Below are 25,254 nucleotides of genomic sequence, written 5' to 3'. Positions count from 1 at the left end.
TTTCAAAAAATAAAACACAAAAAATTATGATATTTACCTATTTTACATATCTTTATTTTTATTTTCTTGAATAAAATTTTATATTTATTATTTAAATTAAATCATATATTTTTACAATATTTGTTCATTATATTTATCATTTTGTATTTGGATATTTTATATTAATAAATTTCAATTTTAGCAACATATCTTACAATTTTTGCCAATTTCAATCTTTTTCCAATATAATTATTCATAGTGACACTGCATTACGTTAGAGTCATGTTGATGTTGTGGCGCACGAAGAAAAAAATCGCAAAAATATAAATATATAACTCGTAAATTATATTTTCCTTATATCTATTATTTGGTTATTTTTAATTTGCAAACTGAGCTTTACGGTTATTTATCACAACAAGATTTTTTTTAACATATCGCCTCAGGCCCTGTGAACCACAGGTACGGCTCTGAACTTAGGGATTGGAATTTGGACGGAAGGATTTGAAATTATTGTTTTCCAAAGATATAACTTCGTCTTTTTTACATCTTTTTTTTACATCTTCCAGTAAATTCATTATTCTTGACTTAATACTTTACTAATCCCCAAAATATTCAAATAGTATATCAAATTTTAATTCAGTATGTTTAATTTTAAATTTTAAATATATATCATATTATCGTTAAGAAGATATTTTTTATTGTTGATGTTATGTTATACAATGATTTATTGTGTAAGTGATGAAACCACACGAAATCACTACCAAAATCACTCACTTTTTAAAACAAATCTTCCAAAACATAACCAAATTAGGCCTCACTTTTTGCCCTAATATATTATCTATTCATGAAAAGATATGTTTACGAAAAATATTACAATATCGAGACTCGGGGGTTTGTAGCTCACTTGGTCTCATTCATTATTTTTAGATTAGGGTTCGAATCTCTCTCCTTAAAAAAAGATTTATCCAATATTAAACCAAATTTAATTATTTGTGCAGACCAAAAATATATGTTCATTAATTAACTTGTGTGAGATGGTCTCACGAATCATATTTTGTAAGACATATCTCTTATTTGGGTCATTCATGAAAAAGTATTATTTTTAATGTTAAGAGTATTACTTTTTATTGTGAATATCGATAGGATTGACCCGTCTCACAGATAAAGATTTGTGAGACCGTCTCACAAGAGACCTACTCTTAATTATTAACGAAATTGGGAAATTGCTCCCATGCATGGAAGATTTAAAAAACAAAAACAAAAACAAAAAAACTTCGAATTTTATTAATAATTTGATAAATAGTACTCCAACTTCTGGTCATTTTGTTGTATTTTAATTTTCTGAAATAAGTACCCTTAATAATATTGTGAATTGTGATTTAACATTTTCCGTTTATTAGTAAGATAAGTTTTCAAGTTATAGTTTTAATTAGTAATGTAAGTTGATTTTTATTATCACTTTTAATCATTTTGATCCGATTGTCGACGTGATATTAGACACATCAACAACGTTTAACATACATTACCAATTTCAAATGTCATCTCAACAAATCCAATGTCACGCCAACTACTCCGATAAAAAAAATCTAAATAAGAGAATAAATATCCACCTACAAGACTAAAATAGAAACTTCGAAAACTTATAACGCAAAAAATGAAAAATAAATTGCAAATTTTCCTATCTTTATCTTAACACATTGGCATGCATTTTTTAAATTTCCTCTTATGTTATTTCGTTTAGCTATTTGAAAAATCAGTAAATGATATATACTTATTTTGCGTGTGCAGCATCAATAATTTCAGTTTGTTTTGTTTAGTACACATGAAAAACACTAAACTATTACAACTAGTTTTGAAACCGTCGATTATCACAACAATAATGCAATTCTACTCGACAATGGTGACACTTCTCAGGTGTCCCTCGCAAACCTTGCAAGAATGACATTTCCTTCTGTAAAAGTGGGCCTACAGTTCAAGCTGAGTATACATGAACTTCACTGGCTGAGTACACATGAACTTCACTGGCTTCGATGACGTACAAACGAGGGAAGATATCCCAAACTCCCAAAAAACATTGATCTTCCTTCTCCGTTCATTCAAATCATCGTAGATATCAAATGACAGTACCTCACCCTTTTTTTCCTTCAATGTGGGAGCACACGAGAATCGATAAGATTGGCTGCCACAACGTGAAATCAACTCTTACACTTCTTTCAATACGAAATTCATGCGTGATGCGTGTAAATATAGCATCACCTTTGTGACTTGTTACTGATATAAATATAGCCCAGTTTCGATATTTAGCCCATATTTCCCTCCGTTAATCCATTTTCTTCAAAATTTTCGGCTATGGAGTTGCTTGTGAAGAAACCATATTCTGATCACCAAGAAATTACTCTCTATAAAATAAAGACTCAAATTTTATCATACACTTTGTTTCCAAGATATGGTTGGCTTGGGTGGAAAGAGGGCTCGAGCTGCAATGCTAAGCGCGTTTTGAAGAGCGTAAATTGTGAAGCCAAATTAAACCGGGAGAACTTACAGCGACTACCGGTCCAAGTGGAGCTGGAAAAACCACATTACTAGAAATCCTATCCGGGATGATAGTCCCCGTTTGGGGTTTCTTGTCAGGTTCTTGTCAACGACCTGCCTATGGATATAGAACATTTTCGCAGAGTGTCAGGTTATGTGACGCAAAATGAAGCTCTTTTCCACTCCTAACGGTTGAAGAGACGCTGACTTACAGTGCACGTCTGAGGCTAAAAGCGGCTCCTGATAAGGTCAGAAAACGGATCCAAAAGCTGCTGAAGGAACTGGGACTGGAGCACATTGCTGGTGTATATGTCGGGAGTGAATCGTGGCGTGGAATTTCAGGGGGCGAGAAACGTAGAGTGTCGATTGGAGTGGATTTAGTGCATAACCCTGCGGTTCTTCTGCTTGATGAACCTACATGCGGGCTTGACTCGGCCTCTGCACTGCACGTTATGATGCTTCTCAAATCCATGGCCAAGAACCAAGGTAAGACCATAATACTAACAATCCATCAACCCGGATTTCGAATTCTTGAATTATTCGAGAAAGTTATAATGTTATCCAATGGCGTGGTTCTTCATGACGGTTCATTACATCTCCTCGAGAAACGGTTTAACTCTGCGAGCGATTTCATCCCTCAGCATGTCAATGTGCTTGAGTTTGATATGATTGAAAGCCTGCAGAAAGAAGAAAATGATGTCAAACCATATGAAATGCAGGAAGAAAGTGAATGTATCTCCAAAAACATGGAAGGAAATCGAATATCATACTGCAATTCTGCATTCCGAGAGGTGCTGATTCTCAGCCAGAGATTCTCCAATAACATTTTAAGAACCACACAGCTTTTTGCAGCAAGGACGATTCAAGCATCACTGGCGGGAATCGTGTTAGGGACGATTTTCATCGATGCCTTCGGTGACTCCATTAAAAAGAAGTTGCAAAACCAATTGGGATTTTTTGCCTTTAGTCTTACATTCTTAATGTCATCAACAACAGAAGCTCTTCCAATTTTCTTGCAAGAAAAAAGAATTCTAATGAGAGAGACTTCAAGAGGAGCATATAGAGTATCTTCTTACATCATAGCAAACACCATGGTCTATTTCCAATTCCTGTTAGTAGTTTCTATTCTCTACGCAACTCCCGTCTATTGGCTTGTTGGGTTGAGGCGAGAACTTGATGGATTTTTCTACTTCTTTCTAGCAGTATGGATGGTTGTCTTGATGTCGAACTCTTTTGTAGCGTGCTTCAGTGCACTGGGGCCAAATTCCATCATGGGAATGTCTCTGGTCTCAGGTATTATTGGTTCGTTTTTCCTGTTCTCGGGATACTTTCTGTCAAAGGATGCAATTCCAACGTATTGGAAATTCATGAAATACCTGAGCCTGTTCAAGTATCCATTTGAATGCTTTATGAACAATGAGTATGGAGGAGAACAGGGGAAGGTGAGGTGCTTAGATATTATAGAAGGTGAGTGTTTAATTTATGGGGATCAATTCTTGATGAGGCAAGGTTTGAAGGAGTCACAGAAATGGAACAATATGGGCATTATGTTGTGTTTCATTTTTGGTTACAGATTCGTAGGTTTTCTTAGTCTCTGGTACAGGTCTTACAAATCCCTAACTTATTCACTAATGCCCTTGATGATAGAAAAACGAACAGAAGAACCTGTATTAAAACCATCATATCACCATATATCTCCGTAAGAATATGAGTTCGAAGAACTGAATAAGGAAACTCTCCTCCTTTTACCAGACATAGTATTTCTTGATGAGAATTCTTCTGACGCATAAAATTTATCAAGCACGGACCTCAAAGTCTCACGAACCGAATCAACAAGAAATTTGGATCCTTCCTCATCCGGGTTGCATCCAGCAATCACAAAGACATTCACCATTCTACTTCCCAAGGTAGCAATCTCTGCTCTTATTGTTTTTAAAGGAAGAGCTTCAATGGCTTCTCTTATATTGGAGAGAAGCTCAGTTTTGAAATCACAACACAGGGATGCTCGGATAGAAAAGGAATTTTCATCGTTTTTGCTTTCTTGTTCTACTTTCAATTCATCAATGTCTGTTGGCACGAGCGTACCTCTGGTAACTTCAGTTACATGGTCTCTTAATTTCTTTACTTGATTGATTACTTCAGCAAGCAGTGCTGCTTTGTCCATCTGCCGAAGAAAGTGCAAATGATCAACCAATTCAACAATAATATTCAATTGGGCTGACATTAATGAAATAATCATTTCAAAGATTAAGAAGGCTGTTTTTGAAAGTTGAAAATGGTGAATGATTTAGATCACCATGCCTTTTAATCCCTCCCTCCGTTTCTTCGCCTCAGAAAAACAAAAGAACATACCATTTTCCTCCTTTTTGATGTTTGATATTAATAGTTCATGAATATCCAACATTCTAACTCAATATGATAACAAGCAGATACCTGCTCTGTCAATCCTATCAGCGTATCTTGATATCAACAAGTGCAAAACACTCTCTTAATATACGGGTAGTTTTTAAAATGTTCTTAGGCAATAATTTTGTGAGATAATACTGATATCAACCACAAAAACTCCAGCTCATTGAAGCCATAAATTCCTTACAAAGAGGTCTGCTGATAATTTCGAATGAGAGAACAACTATAGAAATGAAAACTTTACAAATAAATTCAAGAAAACTTGTTTATAGCAATAATACAACACATTTGGCAGATAAAAATACTTGCGTACGAATAGCACGAATGATATGCTCTGAAGTAACAAAACAATGGAAGAAAATAATATTGCGTTACCTTAGCTGTGCCAGGAATTAAACCCCTAAGAGTGGTCAAATGACCATTTATTCTTTCTCTTCTCCTCCTTTCAGCCGCACTATGGTTCCTCAAAGCTAACAATGCGTTCTCTGCACCATTCACCTTTCGTCCAGGCTTAACCAGAGCTTTCACAAGCTCTCCTCTCTTACCATGCAAAGCCAACGATGACCCTTCTTTTAAAACCTCTTGAAACCCAAAACAGTTGTCAGATAACCCATCAAAGTTGTCGCAAAAATCCATCTTTTTTATTAATCAGAAACCACAGCCGTTGAAAGGCAAAGGTAAAAAGAATCTTGGGGCAGATGAAAAGATGTCAGAATTCTTGAAATGGGATTGCTGAGCTTGTCTTCTTCTACAAATTCAATTGCCTGATAGGATAAACCAATGATAGATATGAGAACTGTGTCGGCGAGTGAAGCGCAACTATCAGTCGTGGTAATTGTGCTGGATCTTTTGTTCATAAAATCAGATACTGGCGAAATCTTTTGTAAACCAAATCCAAGATTTGGTTATAAAAGCAAAATAATACAGATGATGGATGCAAATTATCCACTCGAATGTCAACTAGAATCCCTTACTTGGGCCCTGACTGCTACCTTTTGAACGCTGCATTAACTCTATCCCTTTGAAGTCCTTGTAGGCCGTGTTTTTGCTAGAAAAGCTTGCGCAAACAACTATTTAAAGGATTTCTCTTCGAAATTACGCCGCGATTTAAAATCAACATCACAACAAATTTATCAATTCAATTTCTTAATTTGTGACACTTAAATTAATACTAGTTACTCTGCACATGCTATGCGTGGATGTACAATTTTTTTTTATCATTATCGGTGGACTAAAGTGAAATTTGATAAATTATGAAGGGATTAAATTGATATTTGAATTGTTGAAATAAAAAAAATAAAAATAAAAGTGTATGTTGAAATTGAAAAAACAAACAAAAAACAAAAGTGTAATATTAGTATCATACAAAGGTAAAATTGAAAGATTTTGTGTTGAAATTGAAAAAAAAAAAACAAAAAACAAAAGTGTAATATTAGTATCATATAAGGGTAAAATTGGAAAAAAAGATGGTGTCATCTTTAGGTAGTTATTATCATATCCTCACACTTAATAATATAGTATAGATTTATAAATAATAACTATAAAATTAAAATGCCAAGTTTATTGATCAATAATAACTTAATTTTTTTTCAAAAAAAAAAAACTTTATTCACTCATATATTTGCAAATTCTTAACAATTTAAACTGATACTAGATTACCTTGTTAATTATGAGTATGTCTCTTATGAGACGGTCTTACGAATCTTTATCTGTGAGACAGGTCAACCCTACCGATATTCACAATAAAAAGTAATACTCTTAGCATAAAAAGTAATATTTTTTCATAGATGACCCAAAATTCGTCTCACAAAATACGACTCATGAGACCAGTTTCACACAAAGTTTTTGTCGTTAATCACATACTTATATAAGAACATTTTGAATGGTGTGATGAACTTGGTGAGATGAAAGTTAGTAACATGATATCGTGCCGATATCGTTGATAACTCCATTGTATGTTCTTAGATAATGTTGAAGATATGATATCAAAATATAATTTTTTATTCAATTTAATAATTTGATATTTAAAAAAAACAAATAAATTTTAACATAATTAAAAAGTACATATAATTTTTAAAAAAATGCACATAATTTTAAAACTTACACAAAATAATTTTTTTAAAGTATTTTTTTTTTTCGCTTTTTGTAGGATTTCTTAATTTTTGTATATTGATTTTTATTTTTAAAAAAAGATGGGATGCGTTTTCTTTTAAAGATCTCATTTCATTTTGTCAACAGAGTTTAAAAAATCCATCACAAAAATTAAGCACATATTCTCGTAATTTTGTCATTTTTAAGTTGCGGCGGATTTGACAAAATGCTTTGAATTTTTGAATATTCATATGAACATGGTTTAATTTGTTCAGGTGATATTTTAATTATTCTACTTTTATGTTCAAATTGTCGAATTCGTTTAATTTGGAATCCCCCGATGAATTAAAATGAATTGATATAGAGACAGACAAATCAATGGTCAACTATACTCATTTAACAAATGATTAATCTGCTGACTCCACTGGTCACCTCCATCGATCGGACGTATTTCCGAAATAATTTACCCAATTTATTAATTAATAGTAATGAATGTGACCTCATCTCACATAGGATTCCAACTTATCATTTAAAATAAAATGAATTTTCAGTTTGTTAATTGGTTTAATTTTGGATTTTGATTTTATTAAAATTTGATTTTGGTTCATTGATTTTTAATTTTCGATTATTTTGATATGATTACTAATGTGACATCTGACAATTTAATAATTTTTCTATGTCACATCAGTATTTTCTGGTGTCATGTCAGCAATTTGTTTAAAATAATCGAAAATAAAAAATTTGTATACCAAAACAAAATTTTAGAAACTTAGTAAACCAAAACAAAAAAATTGAACAATTTAGTGGACTAAAAAACCTATTTTTTCTTGACCAATATATGATATGTTATTCATAAATAGCTGGTAAGAAACCCAACCCCGTGAGTTGGTTAATTCATATATTTTCAAATGGAGATTAGCTATTATATCGAGGACAAGAAAACCTATAATTTACCTAACCATATACTATATGGTACACAAGACTCAACCAAGAAGTTGACAATTTACATATTTTAAAATATATTGAAATGTGAGATGTCGGGTTCATGTTCACAAATTAGGTTCAATAAATAGTGTCGTTATCCACTCAACACGTGGTATGTGTTCTGAGTGATTAATAATGATAACTCATTCATACATCATAGTTGAATCAGTGGTCATGATTTATCTACTCAACATGCATGTCATATGTTGAGTGAATAAAAACACTGCTCACATAAATAATATGAACAAAACTCATATCTTTTAACTCATGTGACTATTTCTACTATATGTGAGTATACTCACAAATCTTATAAATATAACTCAAGTATCAATATTTAAAACTTATCATTATATAAATTTGTCATTTGGTCAATACGATGAACGAGTAAATTATTAGGTTATGTTAGGTTCGAAGAATGTGATTATTGGATGATTATTAAATATTTTATATTTTATAAATATTTGTTCAAACGAAAACTAAACCATCTCGTAATCTCATTTTGTCCTCACATACAAAACTTAGCCTTATTGTATATGTTCTTATATTCTAAGTTCCAGCAAATATAATATTTTTTTTAGCATAAATGCAAAGTTTATCTGGGATTTTAAAAATATTTAAATATTCCATAAATACGTAGTAGCATTTTGCATCAGCAACTTTAATAAATCGCATTTTATTCTGTAGTTAGCAAATGAGCATTTTAGGGAAAGCCCGTTATAGATATGGAATGGCACGTTACGCTTTCGAGCTGCTGGATTAGAAAACCAACTTGTAATCACCATATCTTTGTTTTGTTCCCCAAGCCCAATTATGCACACCAGATGATCAATTTTATTTTACTTAACAAAAGATTAAATAAAATGAACCACATTTTCATGATCACAAAAACTTGTGTGAGACAATTTTACGTGTCAATTTTTTGAGACGTGTATTTTATTTGGTTCACCAACGAAAAAATATTAATTTTTATTCCAAAAATTTTACTTTTTATTAGAAATATGAGGACATAGTTGACATATCTCACAAATAAATACATGTGACACTGTCTCACAAGAGACATATTATTTGACGAGCTGTAATAATTATCAAAACCAAGTTCATTTAGGTTGTCGCTTAGCATCGAGTCTTCAATCGTGTGTGTATTGTTTTTTTTTTTTTTAATGTCATCTCTTCTATATCACAATAAATAGGATTAAATTCTAATAACTGAATATTTATGTTTTACATGTTCAATTCATGTCAGATTCAACAATGAAATAAATTTGTTCTAATTTTTTTTTACTAACAAATAATGCGTCAAACTATATAATAAATCTAACATATCATGATGGATAATATCTCAAACAAATATACAAACATAAAATTAAACTCTAAAAAACCTTTAACCACTCAACTACATATTCAACATTTATTTTTCATCGCGTATTCTCATATCATTTAAATTTCATTAATTTTTTTTTCTCAGTTTAATATCACTCACAAGTTTTCCTAATTTCAATATGCATATAATATGTGTATGTATTTCGTATATTACATGATAACATATCCAGAATTTGTTTTACTTTTTAATATAAAATAGTGTCGAGCCATTTTCATTGTTAATGTTTCGACCTGATAAAATTAGATCCACTTGTCTAGAATTTGATATTGGAACTAGTTGTTCATAACGATCAAAGTCGAATTACGATCCTATTAGTGAAGCAAATTCAATAAAACAATAACCTCGATCTTGAGGACGTAGTTATGGGAGTGCAAACAATACTCTCAGGCTATGTTTGATGTGTAGGATAGGATAACTAATTGGATCGATTACAAAACTTAAGATAAGGATATATAATGTGTAGTGATGAATAATGTTTTGTTTGATAAGATTTTAATGAGAATGATAAATTTTACTTTTTTTGTTGTTGAGACAAAAATACCCTAAACTAACATTGATGATAATTTGGTATATAAAATGATATTTGTAACAATGTTTTCAAAATCATGTGGGTAAAATGATAATTAATGTTATATTTTAGGAATTGGATTCTCAATCCTCCCAAAACAATGAGATGTCTTTTCACCCAAATAAGTTTTTTTTTTTTATCATGAGCTTCATGATTAATTGGACCCATAAAAAATGAAACAAACATGGGTTTAACAATCTATCATTTGCTTATCACTCGTACCAAACATACCCTCATTGGATAAATTATGATTGTTTATAGATACACGTTTAATAAATATTTATTTCTTGAATAATATTACTTTCACAAGTTTTACTCATAATATTTAAAAGTTTTTGAACTCGAACATGATTTTTACTATTTAAATTGTTGAAATCTAGTATTACGAAATTGCATTTAATGAATCAGCAAAGTCAATCAAATAAACATAGTTAGTAGTATATTTTACAATCATTTTAACAATGAAAAACTATTTTAGATATCTTGTTCTAAAAACCACGTGATAATAAATTAAAGCAAATAAAATTTTCGGTGCACTGATTAGAAATTTTAGGTACAAAAATATAAAATCAAAATATTGATTTATATACTTATTGTGTCAATTGAATCAAATTGCGTAAAAAATCATAATTTTATATTTTTAGTTTTAGATAGATGAAAAGTAAAACACATATAGGTCATGTCAAAGATTTATATACACAGAATACCTATTTTTATACACGATGTGAAATAGTTGATATTGAAAACTCATATATTTATAATTATATTTATTTATACCTATTTTTATATACGATATGAAATAGTTGATATTGAAAACTCATATATTTATAATTATATTTATTTATACTAACGAGTCGTGTGGTCTATAAAAAATGAGAAGGAAGTAGGTTTTTTTTAAAAAAAAAAAATTATATCAAACAATTAATTAGAGTGGAAAAAGGTATTATGGACAATTTGAAATTTATATTTATAATTCTCTATACTACATTATAATTATAAAGCATAAAAAGTAGTTTCGATTTCTTTGGTATTACATATTTGTTTGGGCTAAATTAATTACGAAGTTCAATTTAATTATACAAGCTCATTAAATGTGGCAGACAAATTTTCATCGATTCAAATTAATTAAGATAAGTCAAAAGATCGTGGAAAGAGGAAAATATCGTGGATCGTGTATGAGGAGATCATGGGAGAGTGGAGAATGATCGCACAGTTGCTAGATAGAAAAAGGGTATCGGCTACATAGAAAAAACACACAACTCTGTACAAAAAATCTGCAAATACTCTCTACTAAATTACTATATTCAAACACTAGTTTTCAAGCATTCAGTAAATTTTCTAGCATTACTGGCCTTATTTTTTCAGATTTCAGCAACTTTATATGTTAAATTTTTATGTTTTGTAAATTTCTAACGTTTATTAAAAATATAGACAACGTCAGCTGTTTATTCTTCAAATTCCAATAATTTTTTTCATTTTGGTGTTACATTTGTTTTAAGATATTAGAACCGAAATTCAAAGTTAAGATTTCATTTCGCTTGATTTTTAGAAGTTAGATTTTTATCATTTTTATACAAATTGGTACATCTTTGTACCTGACATGCACACACATCGAAATATTGTCCAAACAACATCTTATCTTTTCTCAAAAATATATTAAATTAATATAAATTTTTTTACTGTTATCATTAAATTTTAGATATCAATTCTAACAAAAAAATATGTAAAAATAAATGATAATCATTTCAACCGTGTAAACACATACCACGCGCCGGGACATTAAAAAAAAAAGATGTAACGTGAAATAATCAAACTGAAATAAAAGAGAAATTTTGCTAAAATTCTTATTACTTTTCAAGAAATTTTCAAGAAACAAGTGTTTGGAGATAAGTCTGTGTTTCCTTTTTTGTGCGTTTATAAAAAATAGCCTCCCCAATCCAAAACCATTAAAACTTCACCAACCTCCCTCAAAAATCAAAATCATCCATAGCTGTATTATTTTATTTTTTAAAATTTCATTTCTATTATTTTGTCTTAAATCATGAATTCGTTTATTATTATGGAATATAAATAATTTAATATGATTAAAAGATTCAAGTAATTAATCTTAAGATTATATACATAAACACAAAAACTCCTGTGAGACGGTCTAACAGATCAATTTCGTGGGTCGAATATTTTATTTGGTTCATACATGAAAAAATATTAATTTTTATGCTAAGATTATTACGTTTTATTGTAAATATCGGTAGGATTGACTCGTCTTACATATAAAGATTTCGCGAAAGCGTCTCACAAGAGACCTACTCATATATAAATTTTTTATATACTATTTTAAATACTTTTTATTCAGTGTATAAATATATAAGTTGTTTTGCATAAATATTAAGTTTTTTTTAAGGCTTTGACAACTTAAAAACTAAAAATTTAATTATTTAATAGCGAACGATTGCTTACACGTGTGTGTAAAATAATTATTATTATTTATGAATTATGATCATAATCATTAATAGATCGAATTCAATCATAAAATTTTGTTACAATTTTAAATTATGATTTGGATAAAAATAATATAATATAATTAAATATGTGATTTGTAAAGATAATATATGAATTTTTAAAATAAAATAAATATTATAATTATAAATAAATTGTACGAAAAACATAACCTATCAAAATAAATATGATATTTTTCGTAAAAATTAATTGATTATGGATGAATTAAAAAATATATAACATGAGATTATTAATTAAGTAATTAATTAGTCATAAAAATAAATTATTAATACTCAGAAGGGGAAAACGGAAATCGATTCCAAAGATAGGTTAAATACTCAGCAACCTGCAACTCTCAGCACATTTCAGTGGCCGTTTTTTCTTCTCTCTCACAGTAAGCTCTAAAGCCACAGAGCCCGGTTACTCATGGCGGCGGCGGCGTCTACCTGCTTCTCCACCACCACCGCGTCCTCCTCCAGATGTCCGAATGCGCCATCCAAGCTATCGTCTACATCCTTGAGCTTCCTTTCATCGTCATCCCCGTCCCTCAGGCCACTCCGAGCCGCCGCCGCCGTCTCTTACCTAGGTGAGGCTTCAGACGTCGGATCGGCTATGTCGGCTCGCATGGTCTCGGTTCCCGCCATCAAATCCCCAGCTTCTCTTGATTTCGACTCATCCGTTTTCACAAAGGAGAAAATCAACCTCGCTGGTCACGATGAGGTTTGTGTCTCAACAAATATAAAGTACCTTAACAATGTGTTTTAGATTTTTCTTTGATGTAATTTGTTGGCGTCTTTGCTCTTTCTGCTTTCAAAAGATTGTGAGACGTGGTGAAAGGTTTTCGAGGTGTGATAAGATTTTACTGTTCTTTTAGATGAATTAAATTGTATTTTTGGTATAACGTATACTTATTTACATTTACTTAGTCAGCTACTATGGTGTTAGTTTTATTCTCCTTTTTTCTTTATCTTTATTCTCATGGTGTGCCTGCAAAGTTTTTTTTTCCTCATTTTTTTAGAATATTTGGTGTGCCTTCAAAGTTTTTTTTTTCTCATTTTTTAGAATATTTGACTGTGTACTATGATGTAGCAAGGTTCAAGATTTTAGAGTTATATACAGCATAACTTGATTATGTGTTTGCTGAAAGGTGGAGCTAGTTTGACATTCTCCATCTCAATATGTAGTTCATTGTCAGAGGAGGGAGAAATTTGTTCAAGTTGCTGCCGGATGCATTCAAGGGTGTAAAACAGATTGGAGTGATTGGTTGGGGTTCACAGGTACATTCCTTTGGTACTGTTGTAATAAGGATTTATTGATTGTAAATCTGTAACATTTGTTAGTTTGATATTTCGTAAGTATTTTGGTTCAAATCATCTTCTGCCAACTCAATTATATAGTTTTTTTGGTTTCTTCTTTATTTTACGATGGTAATTCTTTCAATTTATCTAGGGACCAGCTCAAGCTCAGAATCTAAGAGATTCCCTTACTGATGTGAAGTCTGATATAGTGGTCAAGGTAGTCTTTCTTCTGTTATGTTTTCATAATTATTGCCAATAAACAAAGACCGGAGCTTTTAACTTGTACAAGATAATAACTGGCTTTGTTTGTAGATTGGATTAAGGAAGGGTTCTCGTTCATTTGAAGAGGCCCGTGCTGCTGGGTTCACTGAAGAAAATGGAACCTTAGGAGACATATGGGAGACTGTGTCTGGAAGTGATTTGGTGCTGCTATTGATATCAGATGCCGCCCAGGTATTGAATGGCCTTTCTTTCTTACATCAGGGTTTGGTTTTGTGCTCGCTAGTTCTTTACATATTCATCAAAACAACTTTAGGCACATGAATGATGTATGTGGTGCAAAATTCTCACGCATACAAAATAGATGAAAATTGAAATTATTATCCAACTGGCATAGTTATGATAACTTAGAGATTACTTTGTTTCAACACGGAAAATTAGTCGGATGTTTTCTGCTACTTATCCTTTGATCTGAGATAATGCATTCTTTTTCATTCACATGGCAGGCTGATAATTATGAGAAAGTGTTCTCCCACATGAAACCAAAAAGCATACTTGGACTTTCCCATGGATTCCTTTTGGGTCATTTGCAGTCAATGGGTCTTGATTTTCCTAAAAACATTAGTGTGATAGCTGTGTGCCCCAAGGGAATGGGACCCTCTGTCAGGAGGTTGTATGTGCAAGGGAAGGAAATTAATGGTGCTGGTATAAATTCAAGTTTTGCTGTCCACCAGGTGGGTACATCTCTCTGCTTTCTGCGGGTGGACTGGTGGGTTTCTTGCATGTTTTGGTTCTCACCTTTCTTGTTTTGTCGATATTGATTACCTTTGCTTCCGAAGGATGTGGATGGAAGAGCTACAGATGTTGCCCTTGGATGGTCTATTGCACTTGGTTCGCCTTTTACTTTCGCAACGACTCTGGAGCAGGAATACAAGAGTGACATTTTTGGGGAGCGAGGTTAGAGGATTTAACCTTTAACTGTGCCAATGGATGATTGTCTTGATTAATTCCTGTGAGACTCGATGATTCCTGAATTGATCGTTTGATTGATAGGCATTTTACTTGGTGCTGTGCATGGTGTTGTGGAAACCTTGTTCAGACGTTACACTGAGAATGGGATGAGCGAGGATCTTGCTTACAAGAATACAGTGGAATGCATTACTGGAACTGTGTCTAGGACCATATCAACAAAGGTCAGTGTAATGACATATAGTTACTACACACTTCCAATTTTTTCCAGTTTTGTTTTACTTTTAGGATTATAGCCTCCATGTACTGTTCTATTTTCTTGGATATCTTTGCTCATTTTTCTGCCATTTGAATTTGGATGATGTATCTTATTACAGGGCATGCTAGCTGTCTACAATTCGTTGAGTGAAGATGGCAAAAAAGACTTTGAGTGTGCGTACAGTGCCTCATATTATCCCTGCATGGACATCTTGTATGAGTGCTACGAAGACGTAGCCAGTGGCAGTGAGATAAGGAGTGTTGTCTTAGCTGGGCGGCGATTTTATGTATGTTGCTCTAGCATCTGCTATGACAAATTGCAAGTATCATTCCCATTCTTTTCCTAAAGTTTTCATATATCTTGCAGGAGAAGGATGGTTTACCCTCTTTCCCAATGGGCAAGATTGACCAGACACGCATGTGGAAAGTCGGTGAGCGCGTACGCGCTGTTCGTCCACCAGGAGACTTGGGACCCCTGTATCCTTTCACTGCAGGTGTCTTTGTTGCATTGATGATGGCACAGGTGTGTTTTTTTTTCCTTTTTTTTGTTTGGAACTTCACTCCCAGTGAAAATTGGCTGCTACTTTCAATATGTTTTTGCAAGAACGACATATTTCTCGATTGACTTTGCTTTGTGGTAATTCCAGATCGAGATTCTTAGGAAGAAGGGGCACTCCTACTCAGAGATCATAAACGAGAGTGTGATCGAGGCTGTGGATTCATTGAACCCATTCATGCATGCTCGAGGGGTTTCATTCATGGTTGACAACTGCTCAACCACAGCACGACTGGGATCAAGGAAGTGGGCACCCAGATTTGATTACATTCTTACTCAGCAGGCAATGGTTGCAGTTGACAACAGGGCAGCCATCAATCAGGATCTCATTAGCAACTTCCTATCAGATCCGGTGCATGGAGCCATTGAAGTATGTGCCCAGTTGCGACCTACAGTGGACATTTCAGTACCCCCAGATGCTGATTTTGTTCGTCCAGAGCTTCGTCAGTCGAGCAACTGAAGGTTTCAAAGTGTTCTCCTTGTTTGTGGTGCAGTTAGGTCTTAAGAAATGTAATGTTCCGGGCAGCTACTTCTCCTTGTTTGTGGTGCAGTTAGGTCTTAAGAAATGCAGTGTTCCGGGCGACTACTTGTCTTGAAGCTGCTAACTTTTAAGTCATTAAGCTGTGTACTAGCAGTATGCTATGATTTCACGTTTTCCGCGAACCGTGTTCTGATGTTTTGTTGAGGTTATGTGTTGTTGACATTAGTAAGTATGGTATTTATGTATGAAATAAGTGAGCTATCAACGTTTGGAAGTTTATTCTGCGAGGGGGTTTGCGTATGTTCACAATTACGTCTTAATTTGGGTCAGATCGCGCGTGTGGGCAGTGGCACATCATGTGATATTTTACTATTTAATATCATTATTTAAATAGTTTTATAAAATGCTCATTTTCGCGTACTTTTTCTCATTTTTTCACATGAATATTTTGATTTTTAAGATAAGATTCTTAAGAGTGTTTTCTTAAAATAATGATTATATATGAAAGAAAAGGTTTAAACATATAATTACATTGTAAAATTGACGTCAATATAAATATTTATTCGAGGAAAAGAATAAGCTTATTATATCTAAACCTTTTGGTATATAAAAGAAAGACAAATTCCAACAACATCGATTATTTTACAGCAAGTGTTAGAAACCATTTAAAAAAAAAAATTAAATTCGTCGACAGATCATTACCTTCACAGTTTTATGTTATTATGTTGATCTATATTGAAAAGTCACAATTTCAAGCTTATGTAAGTCTCAACTTCCATCAACTCTTAGAATCAGTTGCATAGTTTGCTATGATAAACTAGCCTGCTGCGATACCTTTCATCGTCAAGATGAGAGTGTCTTCCAAACCCGGAGCATATTCGCTCTTCGGGTTAAGCTTAACTAATTCTGAAGCTGGCTTGCTTGTCTCCGCCTCCGTGATATCTTTCGACAGGTGCCGACCAACTTCTACGTTGTAACTTGGATCACGAACTCGCTTCAAAGTGTAAACCTGGCAGACATTGAGGACAGTGATGTATGGATCCCGAAGCCTCAGTCGTTGCCTCAAGTAAGGGTCTCCTTGAAGAAGTTCGGTATGCCCAGCAACCTGAGGAGAACATGAACGAGTTGGTATATTAGAAATCCATCTTAAATGACCTATACTATTAGATAATGCTTAAAACAAGAAGGTTTTAAAACTATGTTTCATGTTCTTTGAATTGAAGGGACTTACTTGAAGAATTAAGAGTTTAGTAGCTTCATAGTTGGCGCGCAACTGCTTCTCGAATGGCCACAGATCTTCTGAAACCAAGAGTTTGTCATACAGAGCGGTGATTCTTGGGTCTCCCTTGGCCAGGACCATTTCGACCAAGTCAATAGTCACTCTAAAGAAAGGTCATTCTTTGTACATATGCTTGAGCACTTGAAGATTTCTCGTGTCCTTGTCAATTACGTGTTTCAACGCAGACCCGAACCCAAGCCATACAGGGAGATGAAATCTTGTCTGTGTCCATGCAAATATCCATGGGATTGCTCGAAGCGACTCTATTCCCCCACTCGGCTTTCTTTTTGCTGGACGACTCCCAATGTTCATCCTGCCATACTCCAATTCAGGCGTTGCCTGTAACATTGAGAAATTGAAATAAGAAAACGTCATTAGGAAAACGAGAATCCGAGAGAACAAGAAAAAGGGGCCCATTACATAGCATGTTCTCACATTTGTTTCACCTTGATTATGTTTATATGATAATTATGCGTGAGTTTTTTAGAGGCGACTCACAGAAGATAAACACAATATATGACAAAGCAACGAGATACTCACAAGGCGAAAGTATTCAACAAATCGAGGTTCTTGGAAAACCACAGACCGATGCTCTTTTGTGGCAACGATAGACATCTCCTCCATGAGTGATCGCCATTCTGGCTTTGGCGCAATAGGGGGATGCATTCCATGCTCAAGTGTAGCTGCAGTAAAACGTTGCAGAGTCCGGAAACATAAATGCTCCTCTGCAAATGATCGCTCAATTACTTCCCCTTGAACAGTGACGCGCAGCGACCCATTAATAGTTTCTGGTGGCTGCGACAAAATGGCAAGATGTGTCGGACCTCCTCCTCTTCCAACTGTCCCACCTCTTCCATGGAACATCGTGAGCTTCACTCCATATTGTCTAGCGACGCTTACAAGTTCTTCTTGGGCCTTGTACAGTTGCCATGCTGCAGAAAGGCGTCCTGCATCCTTTCCTGAGTCCGAGTATCCAAGACTTCTTGTTTCCCCTTGATCCAATTATGGTACCAATCTATCGAGAAAAGTCGAGCCATCACAGCAGGAGCAGCTTCACGATCGGAAAGCTTTTCAAACAACGGAACAACCCTTAATGGGTCTTTGACATGGCATGCATGTTGCAAAAGCTCCACAGCTAGCACATCAGAAGGGGCAGTCGCCATCGAAATTATATACGCACCAAAATTATCAGAGGGGGGCTCAGCAATGACTTTAAATGTTTCCAAAACATCAGCGATTTCCTCAGTTTTGTGAAGATCATGCCCGAACAATGGCCGCTTGCTACTAAGTTCAGATAATAGCCATTCTGGTCTTTTCTCCTCCGACCATTCCTTTTAGGATCCAATTTGTAGGTGCATGGTAGTTGCATCTAAAACATCGGTGTGCCTATCTGGCTCTTGCCCGATATCAAGTCTTACCAGTGAAAGCCCAAATGTGAACACTTGTCTCAGAAAATCAAGAAGACTCCCATCAGCAATCGGTCGATCACCACTATCACAAAGAGATCTATAGCAAAGCTCCAGAGGCTCCAGAAACTAGGAATAAAAGCTTTTGTTATTCATTCATGTACCAAGATCAAATACCAAAAGGAAAAATAACAAAGTACAAGAATGAAGTTCCATGTTAAAAAAAAATGTATCATGTTTCACTCCAGGGAATTTAATGGAATTCCAAGGACTACTCTGAATCAAAGGATCTCTACTCTTGTAAGTTTTAGCTACAAAACTCATGCGAAACTGGCATGTGATCAAATCGGACGAGCTTAGAAATGGACATCACGGAATGATACTCAACCAATTCATAAATAATCATCAGTTTTGCATATGTAGCAAGACCAGGAAAGTAACATATTTTTGTATGCTGGAAACGGTAAATTTTTTAGTGAAATACTCAAAACTGAACACGAGTCAAGAAGAAGAAAGTGACAACAAGAGAGAAAAAGTGCTTGGGATTGGCAGACCTCTTCAACATTGGTGAAGGTTGCTTCAACAGGAATATCAGAGGTCCCATCTGATAGTAATTGACGAGCACGTTCACGCGTATGATAGAGCTTGTCCCTCACATCACCAAGGATAACACGATAAGGCTCACTAGGTGGAATTTTTTCCCAAAACTCTCTCAACGAATCGGGGAATGAAACAAAATGAGTAAAACAACATAAAACGTTCGACACTTACGGAACATATAAAGACAAATGATCACCCTGATTGTATGACAACACAACCAACAATATTGAGTACTACAGCAGATAAAACTGAAACTGATTCACGGGAATTATGGATACTTGAAATAAAATCAAATGTATTTGTACATAACAATATAATGTTTTGCATCTCTCTTTGATGACTTGCACTTCATGTGCACGTGCACCGAGTTCTTCGTTGCAGCGCCACATTGAAAGCTGCCAGAGAATATATATATTACTAAACAAGGCTATATTGCAAGAAAACCCAGAATGCCAGAAAACATATATATCTTGTAACTTCAGGAGTCACCCTTGGATTTCCTACCGTCGGACACAACACATCTCAGCCACAATCGCGTTATATTAGCTCAATGATAAGAATCCACCACGAAAATATGAAATTCTTTTTACCAGTTGTGATAATGAAACAGAAATGATAAAAAAATAGAAAAATTAATGTCTATGGTGTGTGATTCAACGATATCAACAAACCAAAAGAGAATGAATAATCCAGAAAGCACACCTCTCTTTGTCAGGCCTCACCAAGCTCCTGCTTATCGTCGGGAGTAATATCCTTGGCATTTAGCCGAGTTCAACAATTACGAATCCTGGAAAATATACAAGTAAATTAAATGTATAAGCTAAATTGATTCATCTCACGTACACGGTGTGGAGGGTCAAATACGTGCCATCCTATGGATTATTCTACAAGTCAAATGCATACGCGTTGGGGCACAAGTTGGTTCAAGTTTTAGCAGGATATATATATTGCTTCATGAAACACAAATCATTGTTTATATCTAATTTATCTAACAAAAAGTATAAATCTTTTCGTTCTAATATCAATTATAGAATCGAATGTCCGTGACGTAATTATTATAAAATATATTATTACACGGATTTTTTGGTTTTTAATGAATGCCATATACCATCCAAAAATCTAGTAGTGACCAACAATGATTCAGACTTCTAATGTTTTAACTTAAAGTTAAATGATTATATAAATTTGGAGTTATCATATTTATATTTTTTTTATGGTATCCATACGGTTTTAATTATTTAATGTTTGTTTTACATATTGTTTCAAATTACATCTTTAAAATATTTGTAGACACATATACTTTAATGCAGGGACGTAGCCAGAAAAAGTTTCGATCCTGGCTAAAAATTTGTGGGCTAAAATGTGGGCTAAAATGGGCTAATTTTTTTTTTAAAAAAAACTCCATCCACGTTTTTAAATAAACCCAAAAATCAAACCTGGGCTGGAAGCCACCCCAGCCTGCTTTAATGCAATCGAAATAATAGCGAGGTAATGGCACTTTGACTAGATCCATGCTTGTATGTGTTTTTGCATATATTAAGAAATTTTTACATAAAAAATCATTTTATCTTTATTTCATGAGTGTTTTAATAGGATAAAAAAAATTATTGGATAAGTGGAAGCAGTCCAAAAAGATTCATCCACCACCTAAAATAAATGAGTTCATAGGGTTTTTAAAAAATTCAATGATAAGTGCGACGATTTTTTCTCGCAAATCTGCTTCTGAATTTTTAGTAGACATCATAAATAAGAACAATGAGGTTTCATTATAAACACGGATAGGATCGACTCGTTTTACAGACATATATATGTGAAGTTTAATCACAAGATACTTGCTCGAACCATACAACCGTAGAACTATATTATTAATGCAAAAATATTAATTAGTCGTTATTTTCCAAATGTTGATTAGTCATTTTTAAAGTCTTTTTTTTTTAAAACAGTTTTGTAACGAAACACAATATTTTTTAAGAAAATAGTTATTTTCTTTTTAAATAAATGTTTTTAACACATTAGCTTCTTGAACCAAACGGAATTTAAGTATATAGTTTTCACCTAATTAATATAATTTTAATGCATATAACTTCTAAAAAATTATTCTTCACTTTTCGATTAAAAAAACAATGTTTTGACTGCTCTGAATTTGCAAAATATTGAAGTAAATGGGCAAGTAAAAAAACCAAAAAAAAATTAGAAAAGAAATATAATTATTATATGATGAATTAATTAATATTATTTAAACTAAATAATACACAATAGGTTTGGTATTTGCAGGGAAAATCAAGCTTAGGGTCAATTTTAATTTTAAAAAATGGCGGAATTATATTTAGATAATCTTGGGCCCAGAGGAAAGATGAGGCTTTTATGGGCTTTTAAAAACTTAGAAACTCCATTAGGAGTCAAACATATATACTTTTCAATCCACGGCCCGGATTGACTTTTTTGGGTTTGTTACGAGTATTTGGGCCTTACCCGTCCAATTGTAAAATTTGTGATGTCTCACTGATAGTAATAGGTCAATATAAAATCATATATTAACATCAGCCTACATCTTCAATTCTATCAAACAAAAAAGAGTTGGAATTGGTAGAATGAGGAGCTTTTGACGTAATCACGAGTTCGGTTTTCTTATCAACATTTTTTTGGATGAGTCTATCTTACATAGTTTGTTTACTTGAATAACGTGATTTGGACGCTACTGCATTAATGATATATCAAAATATTAGCTTTTGGATCATCAACACATTATACCAACTTCAATTAAAATGTGATACACATAACCAATGATCAGAAGTTCGATTTCTCCTATCAGCATCTTTCCGGAGAAGCTTGACACATAGGCCACACTCAGTATGGTTTACTTGACTAACTTTATTTGCAAGCTATTGCTCTAACTCGAGAGTTTATCCAATACACATCGAAAAACAACAGTTACACATTCTCAACTAAAAAAAAGACAGTAAGTGTTACGCATTATACATTTGATTCTACTTCGAAGGAGTCGAATTTTATATCGGAAAACACTAAATTAAGGACTTTTTTGTCCTCGTTCAGTCTAAAAATCATTAGATAATAAGTGTTCCCTCTTATTTTATGAGAAAATATCCTCGGGTTTTTGAGGATTCAATAAGCATACTACACAACGTTGAATTTATAATTTATAACATAAGAAAAAGCCGCTTACAATTCATGATACAAATAATTAACATCATGCGATCAGCTACCATATTAATTTTACCACAACAAATATTAATTATAAATTCAATTGCCAATTAAAGCGACAATAAATTAAATAGAGTCAAATCACACGTTAAATCTTAAAGCGAGGCAGAATTGCCGACCTAATTGACGTATTACAGCTGGAGTATTTTCATTGGCAAGTAGGATAAATATTACCATGAAAATAAATGAGAAATATACTAAAAAATTAACATAAATGGGAAATATGTAGTCTTTTAAATTCATCCATTGTGTTTGGTTCGGTAAGTTAACTTTTTTTTTTTGTTTTCGGACAATTTTTTTGCAGTTCTGATATGGTGCTTTGAAATTGCTTATGTGGCTCGGGGCCATGTTAATATTTACAGTGTAACGTCGGCACTACACAAAAAAAAAAAGCAAAATAAAATACACGACATAATTTACGAGACTGAAATCCAAATTCAATTACGTAGATAACCAAAATCACAAAAAGATTAAATTTATTTGAAAAAAATGTATTTTTTTTTTACAAAAAATATGGGGACTGTTGTGCCTTTGTGTTCACTGCACTAATCATTGCTTACTTTTATCCCGGCCAAGTCTCCTTTTTTTTTTTGAATCTGACCCTTTATATCCTTTCTTCTTTTAATTTTCAGGTCGACATGTTGAAAGTGAAAAAGGTTTGCACAATCATTTGGTTTTTTATTTCTGTTTTAATTAAATAAAATAGAAAGAATTACGATTTTAGTAAGATAAGTTAACATGTTTTTTTTTTTCTAATCTCGATTTCTATTCGGTAAGTTGATTTATTTTTTGTTTTGATATCCTTTTTTGTCTGAAACAAATAAATACAGCGAAATGATTTATTTGATACCGATGTTATCTTACGTGACATATGTGATGAGAATAAAACTTATATTATACATTAAAATTCATTTAAGCAAAAACAATAAGTGAAATTAAAGCAAACGACATTCAATGCTTCAAAATATGCGGAAAAAAGTTTGTTGTTTCTCTTTGTTTTTGTTTTAAGTAGATTTTAATATGTGTAATATATGATTTATTCTTGTCACGTGATTTACATAGGAGAGTATCGATGTCAAATAAATAATATTAATTGTTTTACTGGTTTGAGACAAAAAACGACCAAAACAATAACAAAAATTTCAAGTTACCAAATGAGAACCAAAATTTAACATGTTAACTAACTAAAACACAAAACATGTTAACTCATGTGACTAAAATTATAATTTTTACAATAAATATTAAATCCGAAAACATATAAAGAATTTTTTTTTAAAAAAAAATCAATAATATGCACAACCACACATTTTTTTTGCAGAATATATATGTAAATTTTTTTTTGCTTTATTACACACATCGTGGAATAAATGAAGTAGCTAGGATAAAAAGGGTGAAATATCAATAAAGTAAAATTTTATTTTTGGTAAGAATGACATACAAAAACAGCTCAAAATCGAAGTTTTTTTTTGGTTTAAGAAAAGGTAATATATACAATGCTTCTCATAACTTGGGCCTTTGCACAGCTTAGACTTGTCGTTGCTCATTTAGGCCCACTACTCTTTTTTTCTTCTACTTGAAGTGAGTTTGTTGATGCCATTTTTCAGTGATTTGATTTGGCGTCGATACTATTTTTATATATATATATAAAATTAGTAACTTATAAATACATCTTTTAATAAAAAAATGTTTCAATTAAAGTTATTAGTTTATTTTGTTTGATATGTTTAATTGTCTTGATTACCACCCGAATTGATGTTGTTTGATATATTTGAATGTCTTGATTACCACCCGACTTGATGACCCTCGTCGAGCAATTCAATCAACTATCTCCTTTTCAGAACCAACTGACTGTTGTTTTCGTAACCATTATGTTTATTTAGATTGATGAAGTTTCAAATCCATAATACTCTATTTGTTTTATATATTTAGGTTGAATTTTTTTTTTCATTCATCCCAAATATACAGTCTGATTTTCACATTTAGTATTGTTTTCTCTACTCTTTTACTAATATAATCATATTTCATTTGTTTTCAATTACAAATTTGTTCATTTAGTTACTAAAATATTTATTAAATAAGGGGTCGGATGAGGAATTTCTTTATAAAATTTACTTTTTCAATAACTTTATTAATTTTTATGAAAACACACACAAGTCTAAATAAATGAGATCGATGGAGTGATAAATTCATTTGTTCGTTTTGGTAAATCCATCTAACAATGTATTTCAAATCTCAAACTAGTAGTTCTTTTAAGTTATTGTGATGAATTTCAAATATATTTCAGTTGTGAAGTTATTTTAAATGCTTCTTTTAAATTCCCCACTCAAATTCAAATTAGTCGATCCAAAAATAACCTTGAATCATTTTTCACTATAGGTATGAAAAAAGTGATTACTATAGTGAAAAAAGTGATTACGTCTAGAGATGTAAACGAACCAAATCGTTCGTGAGCTATTTAGGAACTATGCTAGGTAAAAAGCTCGTTCGAAATCGTTCGTTAATTTTATCGAGCTGAGTTCGAGCCTAAAA

The 25,254-nt window shown here is 32.7% G+C and overlaps 2 protein-coding genes and 2 pseudogenes across 3 annotated transcripts; 2 read left to right on the top strand and 2 right to left on the bottom strand.

The window, feature by feature from the left end:
* The first annotated feature begins 1,829 nt into the window (after nt 1–1,829).
* On the top strand, nt 1,830–5,095 carry LOC142519434 (ABC transporter G family member 10-like; annotated as a pseudogene).
* Nucleotides 4,257–5,553, bottom strand: LOC142518519 (transcription factor AIG1-like). Its single transcript, XM_075621303.1, has 3 exons — nt 5,293–5,553; nt 4,337–4,675; nt 4,257–4,274 (listed from the first exon to the last, which is right to left on the bottom strand). Exons 1-3 carry the CDS (start codon nt 5,551–5,553, stop codon nt 4,257–4,259), a joined length of 618 nt encoding a protein of 205 aa, XP_075477418.1.
* A 7,230-nt stretch (nt 5,554–12,783) lies between these two features.
* On the top strand, nt 12,784–16,497 carry LOC142517729 (ketol-acid reductoisomerase, chloroplastic-like). Of its 2 annotated transcripts, XM_075620131.1 has the most exons (11): nt 12,784–13,157; nt 13,622–13,714; nt 13,887–13,952; nt 14,048–14,188; nt 14,461–14,688; nt 14,794–14,911; nt 15,008–15,147; nt 15,301–15,468; nt 15,549–15,704; nt 15,829–16,235; nt 16,293–16,497. In XM_075620131.1, exons 1-10 carry the CDS (start codon nt 12,864–12,866, stop codon nt 16,195–16,197), a joined length of 1,773 nt encoding a protein of 590 aa, XP_075476246.1. In that variant the 5' UTR covers nt 12,784–12,863; the 3' UTR covers nt 16,198–16,235; nt 16,293–16,497. The 2 variants fall into 2 exon arrangements, with proteins under 2 accessions (XP_075476246.1, XP_075476245.1); XM_075620130.1 differs by having other exon boundaries at nt 15,829–16,497.
* Nucleotides 16,498–16,845: 348 nt separating this feature from the next.
* LOC142518515 (phosphoenolpyruvate carboxylase 1-like) lies at nt 16,846–20,264 on the bottom strand (annotated as a pseudogene).
* Nucleotides 20,265–25,254: the final 4,990 nt, after the last annotated feature.

Source organism: Primulina tabacum, chromosome 11 (genome assembly GCF_025594145.1).
Source record: "Primulina tabacum isolate GXHZ01 chromosome 11, ASM2559414v2, whole genome shotgun sequence".
Classification (NCBI taxonomy): domain Eukaryota; kingdom Viridiplantae; phylum Streptophyta; class Magnoliopsida; order Lamiales; family Gesneriaceae; genus Primulina; species Primulina tabacum.
This window is presented reverse-complemented; position numbering and strand designations above follow the sequence as displayed.